Here is a 27,226-nt window from a genome sequence, read left to right on the forward strand (position 1 = left end):
TGGCATACACATTTTTGGTCACGTGCTGCTCATTTGCTAATAACTTTGCCCACAGTAGACGAAATACACTTCTTTTTGAACAATAGAATAGAGTTTAAGCTTGCTATAGATACGTAAAAAATAGTAGGTTTCAGTTCTAGTAATCAGCTGTATTTGTTTTTGCGTTGCCAAAATGAAGTGAGAAATGCTTGCTACATATCCCGTGCTTTCAGTTTATAAATTCAATCGTGTTGATTCAAAAGTTAAGATTTAACTACTCTTGGCATGTCTACAGTAAACTATGATCCTACTCTATGAATTCCTTCAAAGAAAACCTAATTTCAACATCTGAGTGAAAAGCTGTTAACAAATGAGCAGTTGGTGTTGAAAACTGTGTATCCCAAGCATGTAGATAAGGTATTTCGGATGCAATTAATAGACGCCCATCAAACTTAATATGTCCATATTTTCAGTTTATTGTGTGTCACTGTTTTCAATTATTTCTCTTAAATTTCATTTCTGTTTGCATAAACTGCTAGTTGAATGTGTATGTGTGTATCTCTGTATTACGTTCAGCTTCTCTTCATCATTTTCAATGCGATAATATCGTACATCAGAGCCGCTGCTGCTGCTGTATTTTTAGATCTACTAGTTTTTTTTTTGTAAATAAACAAATCATTTCTCCCTTCAACCTGCTCTTTGCTAGTTTCCATCTTTCATTTTCACAAGTTCCGTCTCTCATCGAACTGAAGAACAAAATTTGCAACGAGTTGCCATTCTCACTGCCTCTTTGCTGGTGGTAAAAAAAAATGATTAAAGCCATTGCAAGGCAGTTGCATTAAGTCATCAACTCGGTATTATTTTGAACATTGATAGCAATCTGAGAATAAGGTTGAAACAAAAAATAAACATTCTCTCTGCTGTGTAATGTAAATGGAAAAGTATTTCTGGTAGTTAGATAAAACGCTACAAATTGGTTCCAATATAGTCTCACGTACCTACAGAGTTAGCTCGTCTCGAACGACTCCTGCTCTAATTAAAAATGTAGTTTGATTATTCCTCATCCAAAGATTCCAAATTGGGTTAAGCATAATCCTTTATTGTGTATTTTATTTTTTTAGTAAACTTCCACTACAAACTACTACACAATATGTGACAAACTGTTCGGCGACAGCACTTTGAATGCCGCAGCGAATGCGCAATTTCCAAATGAGCACCAATTCTGTTTTGTTTTTTTTTTCGTTTTCAATCATTCGTAATCGAAGGGATCAATGTCTGGTCCAAAATTTTCCGCGGTGCCTTCTTCACAAATCATCTCTCGGTTGCTTGTCTTAAAGATTATTATAGTTTTATACACAAATGGGGTCAAATTGCTAGAAGCTTTTTGATTTTTATTATTTTCGACGAGTTTTTACATTCTGCATTAAATCTCTCTTGCTTATAAGTCTAGTAACAATTAAATATTTCTTCTGCCAAAGGACAATTTCTGCTTCGCTTTCGCGAGTTCTTGCATTTCTTGTATTATTTTCGAACGCCGACTTTCCGATCAGAAGGTCGACCAAAATTACTTACTCTTCTAATAACACATCCTTCCTTCTTTCTCCTCTGTCTTATATCGACTAATAGTTACAAGGACACCAAATTACTAAACCTTCTTCTTTTCTCTTTCTCTTTCTCTCTGTGACTGACTGTTTCAAGTATTGATTATTATCTGCTGCTTCCATTAGTTGGATTTTAAACACAAACTCAAACATGCCATCGAACAAATACTCGTTAAAAATGAACAAACTGAAAAAAAAACAAAGAACCAAACTTTCATTCTCATTCGAAACTCAAATCCTTCTCTCCCTCTGCTCGACCCAAACCATTCCTTTACTGACTTTCACATATAAATACAGCAAATTATACATTTAACAACTGAATAACCTGACTAACTATGTAAAAAAAAAACAGAACCTATCGTAAAAAATCAGGATCTTCGCCGATTTTCGAGCCATTGAAGTCGTCAGCAGCATTTGGACTCAACAGAAACGAGTTTTCATCTTTCCTCTTCCGTAACATTTAAAAGCTATCATCGTCTTGTCATACGATCGACTCGGTCGGATCCCCGTCCTCGGACCAGCTGACCTCCATGGGCGTCTCGTTGCCCTCGTTGGCAATGGTTCCGTTCAGACTAGCTACGATTTTCTGCATCAGTGCATCCTCGATGGAAATGGTGGACGAACGTCGCCGCCGTCGATCGCCTCCGGAACCACTGGCAGCACCGCACACTTGCTCGCTTTCTTCCAGTTCTACCAGAGCCTCCCTCCCATCGCCCGACGATCGGGAGGGAGACGACGCTCCTCCAGTGCTGGAAGAACCGCTACTGCTGTTGCTGCTGCTACTAGTGCTGCTTCCCCCGGACGAGAGGTCATCCGACAGACAAGACGAGGACGATGCCTCATCGTCCGAGTTCGAACCGGATACCAACGCCTCTCCGGCCGCTTCCTTTGGTAACGAGCTACTCTTCCCGGCAAGATTTTTGCGTGCGAATTCACGTCGTTTCTTGAGCGCTGGCGTGTCACCCCCGGACTCGGTCAGCGCTGTCGTATCACATGTTATTAGACCACGGTTCTCTTTGCTTTTCTTAAAGTTTGGGGTCTTGTCTCGATGAAAAAACTCTGCCGGTTGCTCTGAAGCTCCCTCCGCGGAAACCTCCCCGAACGATCCCACTCGGCTCCTGCTGAACGGGCTTTCGCCTCCCATGTCCCCTAGAAATTCCGTCTCTTCTAGAAATAAATCCTTCCCCTCCCGAAACGACTTACTGGCCCCGCCGTTCTCCAGCCGTTCGTTCAGAAACCTCTTGTGAGCGTACGGTGAGCTACTGTACAGCGGCGGTTCCTTCCACGAGAGTGGCATCTCCGCCATCCGGATGGGCTTGGAAACCGCCGACGATGAAGCACCGGAGTTCGAGCGGACAATCTTCTTTGGTGGTTCGGTTGCCGCCTTAATGCTAACCGACTTGGATCTCAGTCTCGGAGTACCAGGTGGTCCTCCCATCGTCTTGGCCGGTGAAACATCCTGCTGCTTCAGAATCGATCCTACCGAGCTGGACTGTTGAATCCCGTTGATTGGATTGTTGAAACATCGCTGTCGCTTGACATCCTGACTGCCGGTACCGATCGAAGATCGAAACGATCCTGCCCGGCGAACCATCCGAGAGGCCGTAATCTCCGGCGGTTCGTCGTCCATTTCCAGTACCCAGGACACCGAGTCGCTCTTTTCGACCACCCCCTTGATGACGGGGGAAGTCGGCGGCGATAGGTCGTCCATCTCGAATACCCGTTCCGAGCCACCGCTGGATCGGCTGTGGTTCAGCTGGTAGTGGGCGATGGTGCTGGTCGCCGTTTGGTCCAAGCTAAGGCGCGTTGCGTTCATGAAGCTGGAATTCTCGTGGTAGCTCTTGGACAGCTCGGCGTACACGTGGGAGAATTTTTCGGAGTTCTGCTTCAGCTTCCACTGGAGTTCCTCGTTGTGCTGGGACAGGCGGCTCTTGGATTTGGTTTCCTGCTTCAGGTTGTCCTGGAGTAGCTTCAGCTTCTGCTGGAGATCCCTGGAAGGGTGGAAGGATGGAAGAAATGTTATGGAACTGGTTTCACCATATGTTATACAAGATGTTATGTTCAGATGCGGGAAATCTGGAATTTTGCATCCCGAGATATAACGAAATCAAACGTAACTATTCTCCGGACTTATCTGGATTCCGGTATCAGAGTTCTTTCAATTTCAGTGCAAATTCTCCTGTAGGCTTCGATGATAGTAGAAATTGTTTAATTACTTTAGTATTGTTTTTCGATTTGCATGAAACTTTCCACAAGTGTTTGTTATAGGCAATCATTCTCATTTTTGCTAAAATTTGGCATTTTTGTTAAAAAAAATAATTTAGAGTACAAATTACAAAAACATGAATATTAATACAGGGGTAATGGATGTAATGTCGGCCTAAGTGCCCCTAATTTGAGCCCATGCATAAATTCAGCAATCGACAAAATTTTCAATAGCGACCAAAAATATCCTTAAGTACCGTCCCAATGACGCTTTCATCTAGATAAAATTGATAAATAGCAGATTTTTAGCGATGGGGCCAATCTTAGATCCATAGGCCAATATTAGAGCCATTTCCCCTATATCTGTATAGAGCCTTCGAAACTCTTGTCTTGACGACTGTGTAGCATAATTAGTACGACAACGACTAGGATCCACTGATTTGAAAATCGTGAAGCTAGTTCCTACAAGGGAATTTGCGATATTTGAACTTTGTGTCGTACAAAGTAGGGATGCCTATACAGTTGAAGCAGAAAGCTATGTTGGATTCCACTTGGCTCAGTGAGATATCGTTTAGAGAGTTTGAAGAAAGGAGCATTCCCAGAAAGGTTTTTTTTAAGCAACCGTTCTAACAAAATCCGAGACAGGACCCACAATTCGAAACCTTTCTGCAATACTTAACGGTGTATTACCAAAATGTAAGAGGTAGGTATCCGCACTAAAACTAACGAGCTCTTTCTGGAACTTTCTGCCTGTGAAGGCGACGTAATAGTACTCACAGAGATTTGGCTTCGTCCTGAGGTCGCTAGCTCTGAGTTCGCTGCCAACTACTCGGTATTTCGCTGTGATCGCAGTGCAACTTCTAGCAACCTTCAGCGTGGTGGTGGAGTTCAACTGCAGTTCAGAGGAGCTCATAAATTGTGGTAATAAGTCGCTGTTTGTGTTAAACTCCATAAGGCGACGAGCTATGATAGTAGGCTGTGCGTGTGTTCGAACCTGACGTTTGTTTTTTTCCGTGGAGTTTTTTTTAAATCTATAATCGGTTGTTGATCTGGCCATATCCATGCCCAGAAGACAATTTTTAGTTCCTCATTCTAGGTCCATATTATTTGCCGCTGAGAAGCTGTTCCGAAGCTAAGTAGAACCTCCACGAGGCGTCTCATCATTAGTTCCATCATTCGTTGAGTCGAAGCGTTGAACCTGACTATCGGCCACGAAAAGGCTTGCCAATGCACATCAAAAATCGACTACATTCATCCGAACATTTGTTTATCTCAAATCGAAGGAAGACATTCCGCCTAACTACCATAAACCGGACTAGGTCATGTTGATATTCGTCAAGCTTCGTCTACAATTTGGACTTCTACATCAACACATGTCAGGCAGCCTTCAGGTTCAATTGGCTAAACTTGGTGAGTTCATTCCATTTTGTAAATTTTCATCTTTTCAAACCAGTAACGTTGGGAGATCACCTTTTTTGTGGTGCGTTACTGGTATAAGACCTACCACCGAACCTTAGTCGTGACAACTTCAAACGGGGAAATCAAGATTTTCCAGTAATTAAAAGATCACATTTTAGTCCTTGTTACTTTTTATGACTTGATAATAGTGACAAGACTTGGGTAGCGACCATCGCGCCGTTATGCATTTCTATATTGTATATTTCAAATCAAAAATATTGTTTATGCTCATAGATTTCACATAATCCTTTTCCCTTTGTCCTTCTCTTTTTCGGTTCCCTTTTCTCTATTCAGAAAGCGAGTAATGGCGCTATAGCCATAAGTCATAAAAGGCTAGGACAAGAGTTAGTGCTCATGCCCCAACCGTCAGAAGAAAATGGAGCATCACTTAACCTTTCTAGCTTTGTTGCTTCCAACGACCAACCAATCATATAATTACCAAAATCGGAACGTACGGTACGAGATGTCCACGTTTCATCCATTTATTGGATTCTGAAGCATTGTGTTTAAATCTTCGATAAACGGGCACGATGTTTTCTGAATCATCTTGCCCCCTAAATGCTGCACAGTAGGCTGGCCGTTTTGATATGTGTGACGCATCGTCGATGTGAAACATATATCAAATGGGCAAGAAAAATATATCATTTTCCAGGATGCTTTCAAGAACTGGATGTGTTGGTGATAGATTAGATTAGATTAGAACTCCACAAGGCGACGATCTATGTGTGTGGAATCTATCTCCATCCGAACTCGCCACCGGAATTGTACTCAACGCACTCTGTGAACGTGCCTTGGATTCTGATAGGCTTGTTATCGTTGGAGATTACAATCTACCGCAGCTGGTATGGTCGTATGATGAAGATGTCAATAGCATGCTTCCGTCCAACGCTTCTACTGAACAGGAAATCGCTTTGGTTGAATCTATGGTTGCCTCCGGTTTGCATCAGCTCAACAGCCTGCTTAATTCGAATGGTCATACACTTGACTTGGCGTTTGCAAACGAACCAAACCTTGTTGAGCTCATCTAATCGACAGTCATCATAAGCCGTTTGTTCTTCACATCGAGGTGAACGATTCCTACACAGGGTTCTGCATTTTCGAAACCAAGAAAAGAAAATGATCTCTCCGCAGAACCGCTTCATTTCGAGCAATATCATTTTGGTGTAAGTCATCGTGTTTCTTGTTATCGAGTCACGATGAACATTCCTCCATTCAAACATGACTGGACTATCACTTGTTTCGTTCGTCAAGTGTTTCAGCTCATTTCATTTGAAGCAAAGACTTATTTCAATTGACGCAATCAGTGATGGAAAAGTTCGCGAAAACTCACTATGACTCGCGAACTTTTCCCTTGGTGAACTTCGTGAAATATCGCGAACTTTTCCAACACTGGACGCAATGAATGACTCGAAAACTTTCACTTCAATTCGGGGCTCATTGGACTTGTCACGACCTGACGATCCGATAGTATTCGGATAGTATCCGCACAATACTGGTAGGGATGGCATCCAGATTATATGTAGTAAGAATATATTATTTTATATTAAACGAAAATTAAATTAACGAGGCCATTCTGGAGTCGAAGATGGCAGCCATCGAGGTCAGGGAAAGTCTCAAATACCCTACACACTTAGAAATACCTAATTTTACGCGTGACGAAATCCATCTTTGACATAAAGGATGAGACTAAACAAACATTTCATATAAAATTAAGTGCTCCGAGATTGAAAAGTTCGGTACTCGACGAAACGTACGTTCGATTGAGCTGTATTTCGCGTCTATTATGACTCAATTTTATTAGAGTCGGTGTATAACGAGTCACGCCAAGAGAAAAACAGTTGAACTCGCATCACGGTTTTCGAAAGATTCTCTTTCTTTTCACTTGGCAACAAAAGACTTATACATCAACTTCAAATGACTTCTAGCAAAAAAAAATAGCGGCTGTAGCAAATCATTATATAAGTGATTTTGTCAAATAATCTTCACAAAAAATAAGTACACATTCTAATTACTGATCAGTACCAAAGGTATCCCATGACATTTTAATGCTCACTGCGTGTATATGAGCATTCCTTCGATTATATTTTATATTTTATTGCAATACCTTTCGCGGACCTTTCATAGCATCGTAATATTTGTTTACTTTGCACGATAGGTAGCCGGTTTGACTGTTCAATAGGTAGACTTGGCTTCACTCTTGGCGTAACTCATTATACACCGACTCTAAATTTTATGTCAAAATTGATGCTCGTATAGGGTTAACTACCCCATTTCCGGCCTATTAAGCACAACCCGCACTTAGTATTTCTTAATCTAGCGCAATTTAGCACCGAACGGAATGTTATTATTACTGATGGGTTCCAAATTTATTTACCTTTCCGTACGTACCGTAAGATTTGATAAAGAGAAATCAATCGTTGAGATATTGTCAAAAGTCCAACACTGCTTCTTGACGCCAAACTCGGCCGGAGCGTTTCTTTTGTTTTTTAAGAATAATGGGTGCAAATCTTTGTATCACGCGTTCTCACTTACTTCGTTCCGTAGATTATTAACAAAAGTATCGTAAATCATGGATTTATTTGAAGTTTTCAGCTCGATAGGCCCAAAATGGGCGATTAGGCCGAAGTAGTTCTCTACCCTATGTCAGTCTCAGAGCATCTAAATTTACATGAATTTTTCTAAGTGTGTACAATATGGGTATTTTCGAAGCGGGGACGATGTGAAGGTGCCGAAAATCGATATTCGACGTTATTTTCGAATCCAAAATGGCGGCCATGGGGTTTCAGAAAAAAGTGTCAAATCCCCTACAATATGGTTATTTTCGGAACAGGGACAACACGTAGATGCCGATATTCGATGCCATTTGTAGGCTATTTGACACTTCTTCTGAAATCGGAAGACATTGATTTTCGGCTTCTAGATGTCAGCCCGATTTAAAAAGAACCCACATTGATCGGTATTTGACAGTATTTTACAGATTTTCTGAAACCTGATGGCCGCCATCTTGGTTTTAAAGACGGCGTGACATCAATTTTCGGCATCAACGCCTCATCCCCATTCTGAAAATAACCATATTTTAGAATATTTTACACTTCTCCGCAAATCGGAAGGGGCGTCTTGGATTACAAAATGGCGTCGGATATCGACGTCTGGCTTCTAGACGTTACCCTGATTCTAAAAAACCATTTGTATGAGTATTTGATAGAATTTACAACTTTTCACAAACCGGAAGCCGCCATTATGGATTACAAAATGGCGTCGGATACAAGGGGTGGTCACTCTACACACTTGTTTTGCGCCAACTTTTTTTCTCAGTGTACCTCAGTGTGCCACAGTTGTACCGGAAGTGTCAAGAAGTCATTGAACTGACTTTTGATTGCTTGTGAATAATGCCTTGTTTGGCAACCCGGTATTTTAACAGCTTTTATTTTTGTTTTGTTTTTCAATGTTTTCAAAAACGACACGGACTCCAGTTGGGACTACACACTGGATGCATCCACCTCCAAGGATGCCGGCAACGGACGAGCTCCGTTGCTACACGATCCTTCCATCTTTGGCGGAAGGCCGACCCCGCACAACGAACGTCAATCATTAGTCGACCAATCCTTCTGGGAGTCGGCGGAGGAAATGGATTTGCACCGAATTTTTCACCGCCCGAGTATCATCCGTCGGAAAACTGGAAACCAACACCGGCCAGAACACACGTTGGACTGATGAAGGACGCACCGCTGACCTGAAACGGACCAGCCAATTTTCCAAGCTGAACTACTTGTCAGAGTCCACCAACCCGTACACCCTGCAGGACAATTCGATCAGCTTCAAGGTCTACAGCGCCTCCAAGAACAATCGCTTCCCAGGCCAGCAATAATCGCATTCTCCACTTCTTCAATAACCCACCCGTCCGAGGATATGCTGCTGACTGCACTCACCACCAAGGGCTGCCACCCGTCGGAAGTGCGAATGTTCCCGCTGAAATCGGGAAGTTCCTCCTCCGGATTGGTCGAGTTCCCGAGCGTAGCCCTGGCGGTGAACGTCATCATGAAGTGCAACCACAGCGCGATGATCACAAATGCACAAAACTCCCGTTCATTATGAAACTGTGCTTCTCCTCCTCCAAGAAGATGAACGGTGCGTGGAGCAACGAAAACACCGAAAACACGTTAGCTTTGAAAGAGCGGAAGCTTATTTTCTGAGAAAAGAAAGGATTTTCCTTTTTCTGGGTAGTTAATGTTATGATTCGTAATTATAATTTCTTATTGAGTTAGTTGGAAGTGCAAAAAGGAACGAGAGTAAAAATTTGTTGAACTATTTGAGATTTTGCCAAGACGGTCCTCCAACATTATATGTTGGACGATGGAATGGTTGATGTAGCAGCCACCGCCATGGATGTATTCGAGCAGTTCGAATGGTCGGATGGTATAGATTTTGTTTGGTTGTTGACTTTCCGATTAAAACTCAAGCACCGCTTGTCGTGACTGGCCCAAGATTTCCAGCGTCGACCACGGCTACACAAATTAGCGATGCAGCTCCCACGGCTGCGGCTGATTCCAATGCTGCTGCTGCTGTTCCTTCTGCTGGTCCGTCTCCTCTAAAATTCGTCAAAAAAGACGGACCAGCAGCAGCATTGGAAGCAGCCGCAGCCGTGGGAGCTGCATCACTAGTTCGTGTAGCCATGGCCGGAAACCTCGGTTAGGTCAAGATACCGCTGTCAGCTGTTCTTCGTATGAGAGGAAATGTGGATGCGACTGCCGTCACGGTTGTAACGATTTTGAGAATCCATGGCGAGACTTGGTGGAGATTCACGGTTGTTTTGAAAATAATTTGGCTAGGAGTGGCAACGTCAATAACAAATTTTGACACATGCACACTGCGCAGGCGCAGAAAAAGTTCAGTGTTGCCAGTAACTTTGAAGGTCATAAAAATTGTAACCATGGGTGCCAAACAACGTCAATGACTGCACCCCGATGTGCCCCAGTTTGATTTTGGCACTCTGTGTAGAGTGACCAACCCCTTGGTCGGATATTGATTTCCAATCTCCAGATGTCAGCCCGATTCCAAAAATACCCATATTGATGGGACGGCATCAGCATTTCCTATTTTTTTCTGAAATAGGAAACCACCATATTGGATTTCAAAATGGCGTCGGATATTGATTTCCGGCCTCTAGACGCCATCCCAATTTCAAAAATACATATATTGATGGGTATTTGACAGAATTTCCCACTAAATCTGAAATCGGCAGCGGCCATCATGGATTTCTAAATGGCGTCGCATATCAATTTTCGATCTGTAGACTTCATACCGATTACAAATATACCAATATTGATGTGTATTTGACTGTATTTCCACTTTTTCGTAAATCGGAAGCCGCCATATTGGATTTCAAAATGGCGTCGGATATCGATTTTCATCCTCTAGACATCATCCCGATTCCAAAAATATCTTTATTGATAAGTATTTGACAGCATTTCCCACTTTTTCTTGAATTGAAGCCACCATTTTGGATTTCAAAACGGCGTCGCATATCAATTTTTGATTTCTAGGTGTCACCCCGATTCAAAAAATACCCACATTGATGGGTAAACAAACCACCCGACAATGATCCACGAGCACAGATCTATGCGCATACGCTTAAATGAACCGAGTGAACAATCAACAAAAGTCATAAAAACTGCGCGAATAGTAAGTTCATTCGACATTGAAAGAAGAAATGAACACGAGTCAAGCCAAAACAAACAGCAAGAAAACTGATCGAAAGTGGTCCTGTTGATGTTGACGGGGATCTGTTCGAAGAGAGGACAGAGTGACTTTCAATTCGAAAGCGATTTTCGATTGAAAGTGACTTTTTGGGGCCCTGCTCCTACATGCAACTTGCCAGTGACTCAAACATCGTCAATGAGCTTTCCAGAATAGAACAACGCTATCATGAACGTCGATTGGAATTGAAATGTTTCGTGCAACAAATACGGATGAAACGGTACGTATGTTTAATGAGAAATTGTACAACATTCTGGAGGAACTTGTTCCACGTCGACGAAGTAGATGAAGTAGACCTTATTCGTTCAAGCATCCATGGTGGACATCTGAGTTACAGCATCTCCGTAACGTCGTGCGTAAAGCTAGAAAATGCTATTTTAGAGCTCGCACGGTTCTCAAACCGGATCAATCTACATTCGCTCGAAACAAATTACAGCGATTGCCGGAGCTGACAAAGATTCAAATTTGTCTAAGATTCGGCCATTTTGGATATTGTAAAATTTTCAAACTGGCGTCTTTGAAATTTTTCAAAAAAATGTGCATTTCTGATCTAAATGACGTCTGAGTCAGAATTAGAGACATATAATGTCTGGGGGAAATTAACAAAAAATGTTAGAACAAGAGCTTTTGGGGGTTGGTTGGAAATGCTATCTAACATGAAGTTTTAGTATGATAATTTATTAGCTAGAGAATGATCTTAGAAGATGGTAGGTAGATAGATCCGTTAGAGTAAGGCAGTATTAAAATTGAAAAGAAGTTACGTTTGACTTTGATCTGTCGCATTAATGGCCCTTCGCTCATTTTCAACTTCTAATCAATTTTCATACTGCCGTACTCTAACGGAATTATCTACCTACCCTCCAAAAGCACCATTCTCTAGCTAATAAATTATCACACCAAAGCTTCATCTTTGAAAGCATTTCCAACCAACTCTGAAAATCGCAAACTTCGCGCATGATGTAACATAAAAACACTTTGAAAGAACTTTCGGTCAAATTTTTGAACTTTTTGTGAGTACGCTTTCTTGCGTATTTTTTCACAGGAGATGCTTTAAAATCTACCCCACCGTTCACCAACCAAAATGGGCGTGTTCCACTTACTTTTCCTCCTCGGTTTTGGTCTTGAGCTGCACCTGGAGATCCTCGATCCTCGACTCCAGAGCGGAGATCTTCACCAACGCTCCCGGTAGATCCTTCGCATCGCGTTCGTATTCCTGTGTCAGCTTTCTCAAATCGGAAATCTCCCGCTGCTTCAGGTCCAGCACGCACCGCAGGCTGTTCACCTCGTCCTGCAGCACCTGTGCCGGGCTGAGATTTCCCGACGACCGGTTCGTCTGCAGCGGAACCCCGGTGAACGAAAGCTCCGCAGCAACAGTGGATCCTCCACGCAGAGAATATCGCGACGTCTCTCGGTCTTCTTGTGGCGACGATGGTTCCAACGAAGCCCGACCATGGTGCCGCAGCACGTTACACTCGTCCTGTGTGAGGCTAACTTTCTCCTCTAGCTCCTGCTGCCGAGCGTCCGTTGTTCGGCGCACTTCCGCCATCTGCCGATTGAGATGTTTTAGCTGTTCGGTAAGGTCACGTTCGCGCAATGCTGCGGCCTGAAGGCGCTCGCTATAGTCCAGCTCGCTGGAGTGCACCTTCTCGCGGAGCTCATTCTCCGTGCAGCTGAGGGCGTTTATTCGCTGGAGCAGGTCCTGTTCGCGCATATGCGACTGCTTGAGCTCCGCTTCCCGCTCGGCCAGACGGGATTCGTATTGTTCCGTAGCGGATCGTAGCTTATCGTCCGCTTCCAGCTCCTTTCGGAGCAGTTCCGCCTGCAGGGCTGTGGTCCGATCGGCAGCCGAGCGTTGCTGCTCGCTGAGACAGGCTTCCACTGTAAGATGCGAGATGGGATTGTTTAAATGGATTTATAAAAGTCATAGGAATGAAACGTACCTTTACTAAGTTCACATCGGTGCAGTTCCTGAAGTTCTGCCTCCCGTTCGGTGTTCTCCAGCAGCTGCTGCTTGAGCGACTGGCACGTGCTGCGCTCCTCATTGAGCATTGATTTGGTCTCTAGCAGGTCATGGGTGGTCTTCTGATGGGATTTTTTGATATTGGGACAGGAAAAGGCATCCAGCTGCAATTGAGAGAAGGAGAAGAAAATAGTATTTCTGATTAGATTCGGTACACTCGTCAGCTGCTACTCAAACCAGTAGGAAATGGAATCTTTGGAACATTATTGCGCCTTTCCGTGTGGCGGATTGAACAGTCAACGGTGGAAATAACACGCCCCGTTCGGAGGACAAACTGCGAATAAATCGAAGACATGAAATGAGATCAATCTGCGAGTGATCTCGATGGAAGCAGTTCGTGTAAAATTCGAGAAGGGCAGATAAATAAAACACAGGCAATCAATTCCGTTCCGTGTGACTGAACCAACTGTGCCGTGAACGATGCCGTTTTCGGTTACCAACCGGTAGGGTACGATCGCTCTAAGGTGGCCACCAGAGTAGAAGCGACACGCGATGCAATCAGTGCATAGAGAAGAAATCTTTTGAATTCGTTCGCATCGCATCGCATGTCGCGTCTACTCTGGATGACACTTAAGCTTGGTGAATGGGAATTCTTGATGATCGCTAGCATATGGGGATCTATTGCTGAGATGAAATGATGGGCTTCGATTGCCAGCCGCTGGATTGGGTGGCTGCCTGCTACCTGAGTAACATTTAAAAGCGGATTTGTCGTCGGTACTTATTACTTGAGCAGACGATTGCCAAACATTCCAAATCACATCAGTGCACCAAAACGTCAAATACTGGGAAATTCTTTATGCAGAATGGACACTTCTGAACTATATTTGATTTTCTTCTCAAATGTAACGCCTAAACGAGAGTTGACTGTAGTTCCATCCAACAATATTGAACAGCTGTAGTCCGTTTCGAAGGAAATTGCCTTACCCATTTCAACTCAGTGATGTTCATATCCATAAGATTAAACATTTTGATCGATCGAAATGTATCTTCAACTGACAAATTTTAAACTAAATAAAGTGTCACATTGCACTTAAGTCACATTGCACCGCTTGAAAGTCTCTTTAGTTTTTTACCACTCGATAGCCACAGTTAAACTAAATCTGTAACGATGTTAACACGTTCGGAAGCAAACGCATCACCTGTACCTGTGTGAACGCTCGCCAAAATTTCCGTGTGTAAGCCGTGAAGTGACATTTACGTGTATGAGTGTTAGTGGATTACAGGTTTCTACCCACGTGCATCGACATTCACGGCAGGACCCCATACCTTCTCGTAGGACAATGCAGGCAGGAATGATGACAGTAAGGAGATTTTACTTTAGGTAAAGTAGTCATATATCGATGGCAGTGTGTTTTCTAGGTAGCTCATGGGATAATCTTGCCCATAAACAGGGTTGCTTCCACTCACTTCGCTATGTTAAACTATGTTTTTTGCAATTATGAAATCATTGCACACAGAAATTATTCTACTGGGTTTGGAAGCAGCTGAAAAATTATTAAACCGAAAATAGCATTTAACTAATGATGACCGGTAGACCGAAAAGTGAACCAGAAGATCACCAAGCTTTCGACATTAAGAAAAGTGCCTCTGCTCGAGATTTGGCCAAAAAATTGAGAGCATTGAAGAGTAACGTCCAACGGACTGAAAACGTTCAAGAAGCAGAAGAAGGCAAAACGGAGTCAGAAACAAGCATCCGTCAAACCGAGAGCTCGGAAGCTATATGATAGTCTGCTGTGTGGAAAATTGGCGTGTGTTATCATGGACGATGAAACATACGTCAAATTTGACTACAAGACGCTTCCAGGAGACCAATACTACACAGTTCGTGATGGTCAGGAACTTGACGATGCCGATAAATCAATTTTCACAAAAAAAAAAATGGTGCGAAGGGTATGGTTTGGCAATCGATATGTGAGTGTGACAAGTTGTCAAAGTCATTGAACTTCTCTTCTTCTTCTTCTTCTTCTTCTTCTTCTTCTTCTTCTTCTTCTTCTTCTTCGCATTTCAAGCTTATTGCATATCGCATATTAGCTTATTGTGTGCTCTCAACTTAGTGTTCTAGATGCACTTCCACAGTTATTAATTGAGAGCTACTATTCTACTATTTTTGCATTGGTATAATTGTGTGGCAAGTCCAATCATACTTCTACACGGGAAAAAATCCGATCTCCGAAATGAGAAAAATGACTCATGATTTCATGAACACAGCGTGTTTTCATGTTATGAAAATACACCATGAATAATCTGCATGATATCATGAGCAACTTTTCCGTAACGCAGCAAACATTCCCAAAATCATGAATCATCCGAGTTGAAACCATGAGCTAAATTCATGGGTTTAACTTTTAACCAAAACATGTAAAATTAATAAAATAAAGCATCAGACTGGATTCGAACCAACAACCTTGAGATCATTAAACCCACACTTTGACCACTATACTATCAGTACTTGCATAAGATGGAAGACAAAAGGCGTACAAGAGATACCAATGTAGTGTGGTTTATGAACACGGTTTGCCAAGTACGTGTAAAGCATGTAGCGGGCATGATTCCACTGCATTATGAAATCATGAATCATTGTTACACACTATTAAAAAGTCATGTAAATTTCGGTTCCCTGAGACCGACACATGTAAGCGGGCCTTTTGACATAAGAATCAGTTGAAAGAGACGTGAAAATCAATTCAATCATACGTTCTCTTCGTCGACAAGCTGATGTTTCGGTTTGAGAACACTTATGTCGTTTTCGTTTTTGCGGTGTAGCACTGGTGTAGTGTAAGCAGGAATAAGTGCGAATCTTTGACAGCTCAACATCATTTGTTTGTAAACAAAGGTGCATCCTATATCTACACCCTAAAATATTTCGGTGTACGGCAGTGTAGCACCGGTGTTGCTACACCGCAAAAACGAAAACGACATTAATTTTACATGAAATGTTTGTTTACGTTCTTTGATTTACGTCCAATATGGATTACGTCTCGTGTAAAAGTAGTTATTTCTAAGTGTGTACGATTTCATGGGATGGCAAGTTTCTTCATTTCATGATTTTTTATTCATGAAAATGGAATCGGATTTGTTTCCGTGTATGCCCAGGGAAGTCGAGAAATTTTCCAACCCGAAAAATTCCTAGACTGGACCGGGAATCAAACCCAGCCATCTCCAGCATGGTCTTGCTTTGTTGCTGCGTCTTTACCGACTAAGCTAAGGGAGGCCCCTTAGGCCATTGGAGGCCATTGAACACCCATGTCTATTGGCGTTGACGGTGACTCTATAGCTCTTTACTCTACTATGGTAAAATCCATAAGCAAACGTAAGACTGTGCGTGAAATATGGCGGACTTCGTACTATCGTTTCACTCCATCGAAAATTGCCAGAAGAAACTGTCAATATTTGCTAGAAGAGACGATTTTTCGACGGTGCCGTCAACGCCAATGAACACTGAAATTTAAGTTCGGGAGTGTTTGGATCGGCATCTGCGGCCCATGATCCGTCATTTTGTACTATTTTGGTCCGATTTGGTGTCAATGCACTACTTTAAAGACACGGTAGCTTGGTACAAAGAAAACAATGTGCAATACGTGCCAAAAGAGATGCATGCTTCGAATTGTCCGGAGGCCCGGTAAATCGACACCTTTTGGGACCTTTCCAAGGTGTGTCTACGGGTATCTTTAAAGCAGCGAATTCAATCGAATAATTTGAAAAAGTGGCCAAAATTATCGCCAAGGAATCTGTGTTGAAGCTCATGGGCAGCGTCAGATCAAAAATTCGCTCCGTGGCGTACGATTAAAGGAACTGCAGATTAATTTCATCAAATTGAAAAAGAATACTATAGATAATATATATATATGAAATACAAACTTGAGTTCATTTACATAATGTTGCTTTAATCCAATAATAAACAGTGCTTATACTTTCTAAGACACCCTTTATTGTTTCATACGTTAATTTACGATTTACATGCTTATCGTCAATATCAGACTTAAATTGGACATTTTAAACGATAGATGAGGAGATGGAAATATAGAGTTGGTAGTTCCGTTGAATACCCATTTTATCCGTACCATTGATACTTCGCGTATCTACAGGTATAAAATAGACCCCACTAGCGGTCCTTAGCCTCTTGTCCAGTAGCTCCAATCCCTACCTCTCCGCGGTGCCGGCTGGGGTACGAGTAACCATAGGGAAGATCGGGTAACCAACCCCGGTGGGACCTTGGTCGAATGCTGACAGGGAAGGGGGGGGGGGACTCCTCTCTCCGTAGAGTGCAGTCTTCGAGCGTCTGTTCACCATGGAGGTGCGGCTCAAAACGGCGTTTGTTCTCCATGTTAGGAGCGGCTGATCAAGGTCCTGGTGCCATCGTGAGACTCTAAACAGTGCTGTGCACGATGGTCCCCCGGCGAGACAATGGGGGTTGGTGCAGGCCCTACAAGCCAGCCGTAAAAAAACAAAAGTACAGGAAGCAAGCAATGTAAATACGGACCGGAAAAATCGGCATAGACCCAAGCAACGGGAACGGAACGGATGATGGGAAACTCGGAACATGGAACTGCAAGTCTCTCAATTTTTTGGGAAGTACCCGCATTTCTTCCGATTTATTGAGGGTCCTCAAGTTCGACATCGTAGCGCTGCAGGAGGTTTGCTGGAAGGGATCGTCGGTACATACGTATAGGGATGGTTATACCATCTACCAGAGCTGCGGCAATACACATGAGCTGGGTACTGCTTTCATCGTGATGGGCGAAATGCAGAAGCCCGTGATTGGGTGGTGGCCAATCGATAGCAGAATGTGCAAATTGAGGATCAAAGGCCGTTTCTTCAATGTCAGCATAATCAACGTGCACAGCCCTCACTTAGCAAGTGACGATGACGATAAAGACGCTTTTTACGACAGCTGCCCAAGCCATGACGTCAAAATCGTCATCGGAGATCTTAACGCTCAGGTCGGCCAGGAGGAGGAATTCAGACCGGTTATAGGAAAGTTCAGCGCTCACCAGCTAACGAACGCCAACGGCCTTAGACTCATCGATTTCGCCGCCTCTAAGAACATGGCCATACGTAGTACCTACTTCCAGCATAGCCTTCCATATCGGTACACCTGGAGATCACCACAGTAGACAGAATCGCAAATCGACCACGTTTTGATCGATGGAAGGCACTTCTCGGACATTATCGACGTCAAGACCTATCGCGGCGTAAATATCGATTCGGACCACTACCTTCCAATGGTCAAGGTGCGCCAAAAACTTTCCGTTGCCAACAACATTTGGTACCGACGCCCGCCACGGTACAATCTGGAGCGACTGAAGCTGCCCGAAGTCGCAACTGAGTACGTGCAATGCCTCGACGCAGCGTTGCCGGATGAGGGAGAGCTCACCGAAGTCCCTCTTGAGGACTGCTGGAGCAACGTGAAAGCGCTGCTGAAGGCGCCGTTGGGTTCGTGGAGCGGAATCGACGGAACGATTGGTTCGACGAAGAGTGTCAGACGGTTTTGGACGAGAAGAACGCAGCACGGGCGGCGATGCTGCAGCAAGGAACCCGTCATAATGTGGAGCGATATAAACGGAAGCGAAGACAGCAAACCCATCTTTTCCGAGATAAGAAGCGCCGCCTGAAAGAGCTGGAGTGCGAAGAAATGGAGCAGTTGTATCGTTATACAAGTTCGATACAGCGATAAGTTCTACAAGAAACTCAACGCATCCCACCAAGGCTTTGTGCCGCGAGCCGAAATGTGTCGGGATAAGGAAGGGGGTATCTTAACGGACGAACGTGAGGTGATTGAAAGGTGGAAGCAGCACAGCAGGAATGGCTTCGTCGGTACAGCGGATGAGGGGGACATGCCAACTCCCACGATAGGTGAAGTTAAGGATGCTATCCGACAGCTTAAGAACAACAAAGCAACTGGGAAAGATGGTATCGGAGCGGAACTAATCAAAATGGGCCCGGATAAGTTGGCCACTTGTCTGCACCGACTGATAGTCAGGATCTGGGATACAGAACAGCTACCGGAGGAGTGGAAAGAGGGAGTAATATAATAGTAATATCATCAACTCTAAGACCACTGGGTCCCGAAGAAAATCATTATTATTTTTGGCTCACTCAGTACCAGAACAACGGTCCCAAGCAGTCCCAAGCTATTTCACTCACCCCTGCATGTTCTGCATGAATCCACACACCCCTGATGTTATCTGTCAAACTTTCATAGCGAATCAAAACAAACATAGTGTAGTAATAGAATTTCAACTAGAATAGGGTACGTTAATCGTTTGCTTGGGACCAATAGGCTACTAAAGTGGTGAGCCAATTTAAAATCGTTAGTTTCGTATTGATTGTTGGTAATATGCCCAGTATATAAAAAGGGCGACAAACTAGAATGTGAGAACTATCGAGCGATCACTATTCTTAACGCGGCCTGCAAAGTGCTTTCCCAGATCAGCTTTCGCCGTTTATCGTCGCTAGCAAGCAGATTTGTGGGCAGCTATCAAGCCGGTTTTATGGACGGGCGATCGACAATGGACCAAATCTTTTCGTTGCGGCAGATCCTCCAAAAGTGTCGTGAATATCAAGTCCCTACGCACCACCTATTCATCGATTTCAAGGTCGCTTATGATACTATTGACCGTGAAGAGCTATGGAAGATTATGGACGAGAACGGTTTTCCCGGGAAGCTGACCAGACGGATCAGGGCGCACTGCTGCGTGAAGATATCGGGCGCGTTATCGGACTCGTTTGAAACTCGCAAAGGACTTCGACTAGGCGATGGTCTTTCCTGCATCCTGTTCAACATTGCGCTAGAAGGTGTTATGAAACGTGCGGGCTTTAACATGCGGGCACGATCTTCAATAAGTTCAGCCAGTTCATCTGCTTCGTTGACGACGTGGACATTGTCGGCAGAACGTTTCAGGCCGTGGAGGAGCAGTACACCAGGCTGAAACGTGAAGCAGAAGAAGGTTGGATTACAGGTGAATACGTCGAAGACAAAGTATCTGTTAGCTGGAGGAACCGAGCGGGATTGGGCTCGCATAGGCAGAAGCGTGACAATCGACGGAGATGAGTTCGAGGTGGTGGATGAATTTGTGTACCTCGGATCATTGATGAAGTCGGATAACAACTGCAGCAGAGAAATTCGTCGGCGTATTATTGCTGGAAGTCGTGCTTACTACGGACTCCAGAAGACCCTGAGGTCGGGTAAACTCCACCCCCGTACTAAATGTACCATGTACAAGACGCTGATAAGACCGGTAGTTCTCTACGGGCACGAGACCTGCAAGCACTGGGTGTTTTCGAACGACGAGTGCTTAGGACCATCTTTGGCGGGGTATGTGAGAACGGTGTATGGGGGCGAAGGATGAACCACGAGCTGGTGCAACTCTATGGCGAACCCTGTATCCAGAAAGTTGCGAAAGCTGGACGGGTACGATGGGCGGGACACGTTGTAAGAATGCCGGACAACAATCCCGCAAAAATGGTGTTTGCCTCGAATCCGACCGGTACAAGACGAAGAGGAGCACAGCGAGCAGGGTGGTTAGACCAAGTGGAGCAGGATCTTGGAAGTGTGGGACGGTCAAGAAATTGGAAACAAGCAACCACGGACCGAGTGAATTGGCGTAAGTAAGTACAAAGTTCCGTTGAAGTACGGCAGTGTGAAAATAGTATATAGAACATAGAAAGCGAGCAAAGGACAATTTTGAGGAAGGTGCGAATCGGGTCGAGAATTCCCGCAAAATATATGTTCTATCCTTGTATCGAAACAAATGTAAAAATGTGAAATTTAAGATAGGTTTTTCAGCTGTTCAAAAGCTCAATAAAAATTTAGCAAACAGGGAGCCTGTGATTTCGTGTGTAGATGTTATAATGATATTGTGAACTTGGAAGTTACAAGAAGAGATTGTGAAGTATGTGAAGAGAGTCACGAATCCTAAAATTGCTAATTGTGACTCTCTGAAATCTAAATTGACAGGTTGTATGTGTCAAACACACAAATTCTTCTTGTTATTTATTTATTTATTGTTTAGTAAAACATCTGACAAACAGTCTTAATGAATACCTAAATTATGTTCAATCTTCTTATTCTATTTAAAAATTGAGGCGTTGACATACCAAAATTGAACGCGGGTTCAACCGATGCAAACAAACGAACCATTGCAAATATAGGATGGTTATAACCATACAGAGTACGATGAAATTCCGGGTGCATCAGGGACCGCTGACGTAATATCCTACCTGAAGCACGGAAGTCAAGGAGCGACGTCACCGTTGAGTAGTTTAACGACAAACGTAGCTTGTTGTAATTTTCGTCTTCGATCAAGCGTTTCAAGACCAAGCAGGCGGCATCTAGCGGGATACGCTGGAAGGTTAGACGGATCACATCATGGTATATTCCTGAGAGCAAGCCGCATGAACCTTTTTTGGACTTGCTCGATTCTTAGGTTCCATGCAACGTCGTTTGGAGCCCTTACGAGTTAAGTGTTTTATAGAATCGATCGCACGATGGAGCAATATAGCGCTTTTAGACAGTGTGGATCCGTGAAGTCCTTGGCAACTTTGGAGATAAAGCCAAGTTGATGGTTTGCCTTGGAAATAACCGATGCGTAATGGGAATGAAAGGAGAACTTCGAATCCAACACAACACCAAGATCGGTCACATCGTCCATCCTATCAAGCACAGTATCATCGATGTGGTATTCATAAATGATCGGGTCTTTGGAACGATGGAAGCTCATCACGTGGTATTTTGCGATGCTGATGACAAGTTTATTCAAGCGACACCAGTGAACAAACATGTTGAGCAACATTTGCAGGTGAAGACAATCCTCGATGCAGCGTACCACCACATATATCAGCATATATGAGCTTGCATCTATAGCCAAGTGAAGATGTAACGTCATTGAAAAATATGACAAATAGTAACGAAATTGCTTCCTTGTGGGACGCCGGACGTGCTAGCAAATGGCGATGAAACACAAGGTCCGTGCTTAATATGGAGCACCCTGCCAGTCAGATACGATGAACACCATGACACCAGTCTATTCGAGGTTCCCAATCGTGATAATTTCCTGAGTAACATTTTGTGATCGATTTTGTCGAAAGCCGCCTTCAGATCCGTATAGATTACGTCTACCTGCACTTTTTCTTCCATAGCCGCAAAACAGGTGGTAGTTAGATCCAAGAAATTATTAGCTACGGACCTGCCGGAAATGAATCCGTGTTGATCGGTCGAGATGTGGGTCTGTGTAGCACGCAGAATATGATCGCTGACGATGATCTCGAATAGCTTCGAAGCGGCAGAAAGGCTGGTTATACCACGGTTGTTTCTGACATCTCGCCGGTCACCGCTTTTGTGCACAGGAAATATGTAAGACAGTTTCTAGCTCGGCTCAGCTACTGCGTTCGCACAGCGACGGAGAACAACAGCAGGAATTCCATCCGGGCCAGGAGCAAATGGACTCTTCAACTTTTTAGACGCACCGATAATCATTGCAGGCAATATTTTGAACGTGTCCAGATCAACTGCGTCCAGCGATATGTTTGACGCAGCCAGTTCGGCCTCGGCGTCGAACGATGGCTCTGATTGGAAGACGGATGCAAAAAGAGTCGCACGCTTCTGCTTCACTCTTGCACTCCCTGCCGTCATAGACCACATTGGGCGGAATTGACGGATTTTTCTTCTTGCTATTTATGAAGCCCCAAAAGGATTTTGGATCCCGGCGTAAACCAAACTGCACCCGTAGAACGTGTGATTTGTAGAGTGCTGCATTCAACTTTCAGTAGTCATCACTCGCTCGTTTGAAGTTAGCTTTTGTAAATGAGGATTTATGGGCCCGCAAACGACGCTGCCATCGATTGCGTTCAAGTTTTGATTTTCGAATCAGACGCGTACTCCAAGGAGGCGAGACAGGTTTTCTCTTTGCAGGTACGTTTGTGTTCAACCATTGACGGATGATTTGGCAGAAATTATTACACTGTCGTAGACACAATTCCAGTCTAGGCCAGACAGATGAGCAATAAGTCCGTCGAAATCGATTTTGCGGTAGTTGAGTGCTCTTTCGTGTTCATTCGCGACCAGGAGTGAGCTAGGACATTCGGCTGGAACATTAATGCGAATGCTGAGTTGGGGGTGATGAGGATCTATTGACAGCAGAGATTCCTCAGCAGCATATACCACAGCACAACGGGTCTCAGGTGCGAAAACCAAATCGATTGTAGCTGTACGTTAACTTAATTCAGGTTCAAGAAGTCCATACCATCGGTTAAAGCTGTAATTTTAAAGCGTCGAATTTTTTAGCCGAATGCCATTTTCATCTATTGACCAAGCCAAACGAGGCTGATTGTAATCGCCGCACACGAAGACAGTGTCATCCTTAGAAGCATTTTCACAGAGCTCCCTAACGGTGGCAATGTGTTCTTCAATCAGATCGATTTTACGGCTATTATCCGGTGGAATGTAGATATTACACATCAGAAGTCGACGACCACGAATCTTAGCAGAAACACACACACCTGCTCTAGCCTTCTGCTGTTGTGCATGTCAATGCGTGAGCTACCAAGTCGTGCGGCAACAGTAACTTACAAGTACAAACTATCAATATAACTTCTAATGATTTCATAATTCCGAAAATCATAGTTTTTAGCGCAGTGAGTGGAAGCAACCCTGCAGCTGCACTAGTATTGGTGCAACAAGCTGCATCATTAAACAGGCACATAAGGGTGAGGTAGGTACATAAGAGAAACTGATCGGAAAACATTTTATGGCTTTCTTCTCTAAGCGCCACTAGATCGATCAGTGCTGAACTTGCTTGTTCAAACACTGATTATGCGGCTGGAGGTAGAATCTGGGATGAAAATAAACGACGTTTCGGTAGGAACTTTATAAAAAAAAAGCCATGTAAAAAAGAGGTACATTTCCAATAATCGTTCTAATTGATGATTATCTTTTGTATTCCAAACAAAATATAGTACAGCAACTGAATGCTGATCTTAAACATTAACAAGTAGAATTCTTAACTTCAATTCAATTTTTTTGAGTCATGGATATATGTTCCAATCATGGTATGTTCCATTTATGCCATTTGGCAATTACATAAGCCACAATCTGAGAACACCATAATCGGAACGTCTAACCATAACTGGTGCATCTATCCTACTAGGATTTCACGTCAATTACTTTTAATTGTAGGAGAAAATGCTAAAAAACAGTGTTTATGGTTCTGGAAAATAGGGGGCTGAGCATCGATTCAACCCTTTCTCACTCTGCATTTTATTACTAAGGGGTCGGGAGAAAACGAAACTATGACAACAGGTTCCCTAGCCGAGTTAATCAGGCTCGTACCTGCTATCGTTCTACACTACAGTCATAAGCACGACCAATGAGATCGAGCCAAATTTGAGTTCAGTTTACTCATAAATCGCAAAAAGTGTCGCTCATGGCAAGTCCGTCCCATAGCACAAATCAGCAACCCGAGAAAAACGCGTTTTAAGTTAGCTTCGTACCACTGCTTCGTATGTAATGAGACAACCTGTTTGGTTGTTTTTTTTAAGTTTTCCAGAACAAAGTTGCTGAGTTCATGCAGTATAACGAATCTATGGGTGATTAGCACTTCCATTGAAAAATTCTGTTTTGGCAAGAACGCAACTGGGACCGACTTGCGATGAGTGGCAGCTCAGCGATAAGGAAATTTGCCAACCTCAAAAAATCTACCGGAAAATGAGGAAAATTGATGAAAATGTTTTCTCAGTCTAGGAGTAGTACCAATAGACTGAGAGAATTCAATATTTCCTTTTCTTATATTAGGGGTTTTTTTCCTGAAAAAAAAACTGGAAAAACATAAGGCAAATTTACTCATCGCTGAGTTCCCTGCACTTTTTGCGATTTATGAGTAAAATTATCTCAAATTTGGGTCGATCTCATTGGCCGTGTATCAAGTTTAAAATTTTGTTCACACCGATTACCTATAGTCGCTACATACTGCCGTGTGATGACAAAGTGACGTAAACACCGATAAGGCCAATTTTCACTTTGTTTGCATTTTCAAATTCTAGTGATGCACTGAATTTGCAAATTCGACAAAACGAAAATTTACCAGCACCTATTGATTGGACGGCTGCTTGTGGGGAGCCTTAGGTTGTGCACTGGAGAACATCACCACTCATCACGTGGTGATTGAAAAAACACCGTTTGGTGAGACCGGATGGAATTCAACTTTGAAATCAGTGTTAGGGAAATCGCTTTTCGCATGCAATCAGTGACGATTTTAATTATCATAGCAACAGTTGCACATTCGTGCAATTTTCAATTAGTGACATTTTGAAAAAATGATAGTTTTAAATTTTACAGATGCGTAGAAATATTTATGATCGATTGGTGATAAAATTGTTGAAATTGGTGCAGGGGCAGCTGAGTTGTTAACGTTCAAAATCTTTCACAATTTTGTTACATGTTCTATTTTTGGTTTTCACGAAGTTTCCCCCTTATAGAAATAACAGACGTAGTCCTACGTCAAAAATATTACCCCCGGTCACCCCTTTGTCACGTTTCTTCTATACCAAATACATTGCTTGAAACAAAATCTTACATCCACCTCCTTCCTTAGAGCGTGACATAATATATACATCACTCCTCCGAATGCCATTAGGCTGAACAAACATTAGGACGAACGCCATTAGGCAGAATGGGCCACTAGGCCGAATGGGTCACTAGCCGGAATTTTTTTTAGTTGTTCACTTTTCGTTATACGACACACCCCCTACGTTGTTCCAATTTGAGGACAAATGGAATCCAAATATGGCCGACATGATGACGGATTTGCACTATCACTCCAAATTTTCCAGAGCTATGATGATCGCTGGCATCTTGTAAAATGCTAACACAAACGATCTGGTGAAATTTCAAAAAAATGTGGGTGAAGGAGGGGCTAATCAGGGGCCATGTACTATTTGTACCCCTTAAACGGGTGACGGAGTACCCGGGTACCCACTCTTTTTACGAAGCTCAGGCAATAAGATAGAACCAAAGTTGCAAAGTTGTAGGTTTAGATAAGAATTGAAAGAAGGTGTACATGAATTCCAGAATGGACAACCCAAAGCCCCTGGAACAGGTTCCGGAAATCTCGGAGGAAATTGCCAATCTTTGATTTCAACAAAACCAGACGTGCAGTAGGTCACTCATAGAATGAGTAAATTTTCCGACAATTTTCCGAGGAAAACTTCTCGAATATGACGAAAACTTCTAACCTGTGTACATTTTTTAAATGTCCCCAATCATTAAAAATAAACTCACGCCGATCCACGCCACCGCCGCTGGCAGAAAATAACGCATCACGCCGCCGAAAATATTTTGATCGGCGCAAAGGTCTAGTTTCTAGTCCATCCCTGTACAAAACTTTCTTAAGTATTACTAACTTTTCTCAACTTCTACGTTCTCTGAATTTATAACAAATTCCATGTTTTTTGTTTCTATATCTCCTAATTCTACGTGGACCTCTAAACATCTTCGAACTTCTGGACAGACCCCCATCATCTCCAAAGTTCCTTGAAATTTAACGAAGTTCCCAAATCTTCCAAGAAATTCGTTGAAATTTTTTGAAGAAAGATATCTGACAAACTGCAACAAAGTTCCCTAAACTGAAGCGAAGATCCCTGAAGTTCTTAGAATTTTGCTGAACTATTTTTAAATCTTCTACTAATTTCCCTGCACTTATATGAAGTTTTATGCAGCTCCTCAAAATGCTACGAAATGCGCAAAACTTCTACAAAGTTTTCTGCACTTCTACGCTTCTCGTAAATTTTCCGCGAAGTTCCACGTATGAAATTTCTTGAACTTATACGTAACTTCCTGAACTATTTCAGGCTCATGAGACTTCATAAAAGTGTCCTGAAAATATATGAAGATCCCCGAACAATAATGAGGATCCCCCTTAACTTCTACGAAAATCCCAAGTTCCTATTTCTACGCAGTTTTCTGTAATTTTCCAAAGCTCCCTGAGTTTCTACGAATTTTTCTGAAGCTCTATGAAATTCCCACAATTTCTACTAAATTTCGTTAATTTTTACGATTTTCCCTGAACTTGTTAGAAGTCCTTGAAGTTTTACGAAGTTCCCTGAGGTTAAAGAAAAATTTCGAAATATTGGTCAATTTGTAGTGCCTGAAGACGTCTTATTATGCTTTCGATTAAATGTCGATATTATATAAATTCTAGACATTGTTTCTTCT

General features: G+C 43.1%; 1 protein-coding gene across 2 annotated transcripts in view; it reads right to left on the reverse strand.

The window, feature by feature from the left end:
- Window positions 1-431: 431 nt before the first annotated feature.
- toc (toucan) overlaps window positions 432-27,226 on the reverse strand; it is a 494,668-nt gene continuing 467,873 nt past the window's right edge. For both annotated transcript variants that reach the window (XM_065229539.1, XM_065229538.1), the window contains exons 8-10: window positions 12,941-13,124; window positions 12,101-12,878; window positions 432-3,571 (exon numbers count right to left, since the gene is read on the reverse strand). In XM_065229539.1, the coding sequence (XP_065085611.1) occupies window positions 2,062-3,571; window positions 12,101-12,878; window positions 12,941-13,124 (2,472 nt within the window). In that variant the 3' untranslated portion in view covers window positions 432-2,061. The remainder of the gene's footprint in view (window positions 3,572-12,100; window positions 12,879-12,940; window positions 13,125-27,226) is intronic.

The sequence above is a fragment of the Ochlerotatus camptorhynchus genome, unplaced genomic scaffold (assembly GCF_037179485.1).
Source record: "Ochlerotatus camptorhynchus isolate MF236.1 unplaced genomic scaffold, CSIRO-AGI_Acam_v1.1 ptg000316l, whole genome shotgun sequence".
Lineage (NCBI taxonomy): Eukaryota > Metazoa > Arthropoda > Insecta > Diptera > Culicidae > Ochlerotatus > Ochlerotatus camptorhynchus.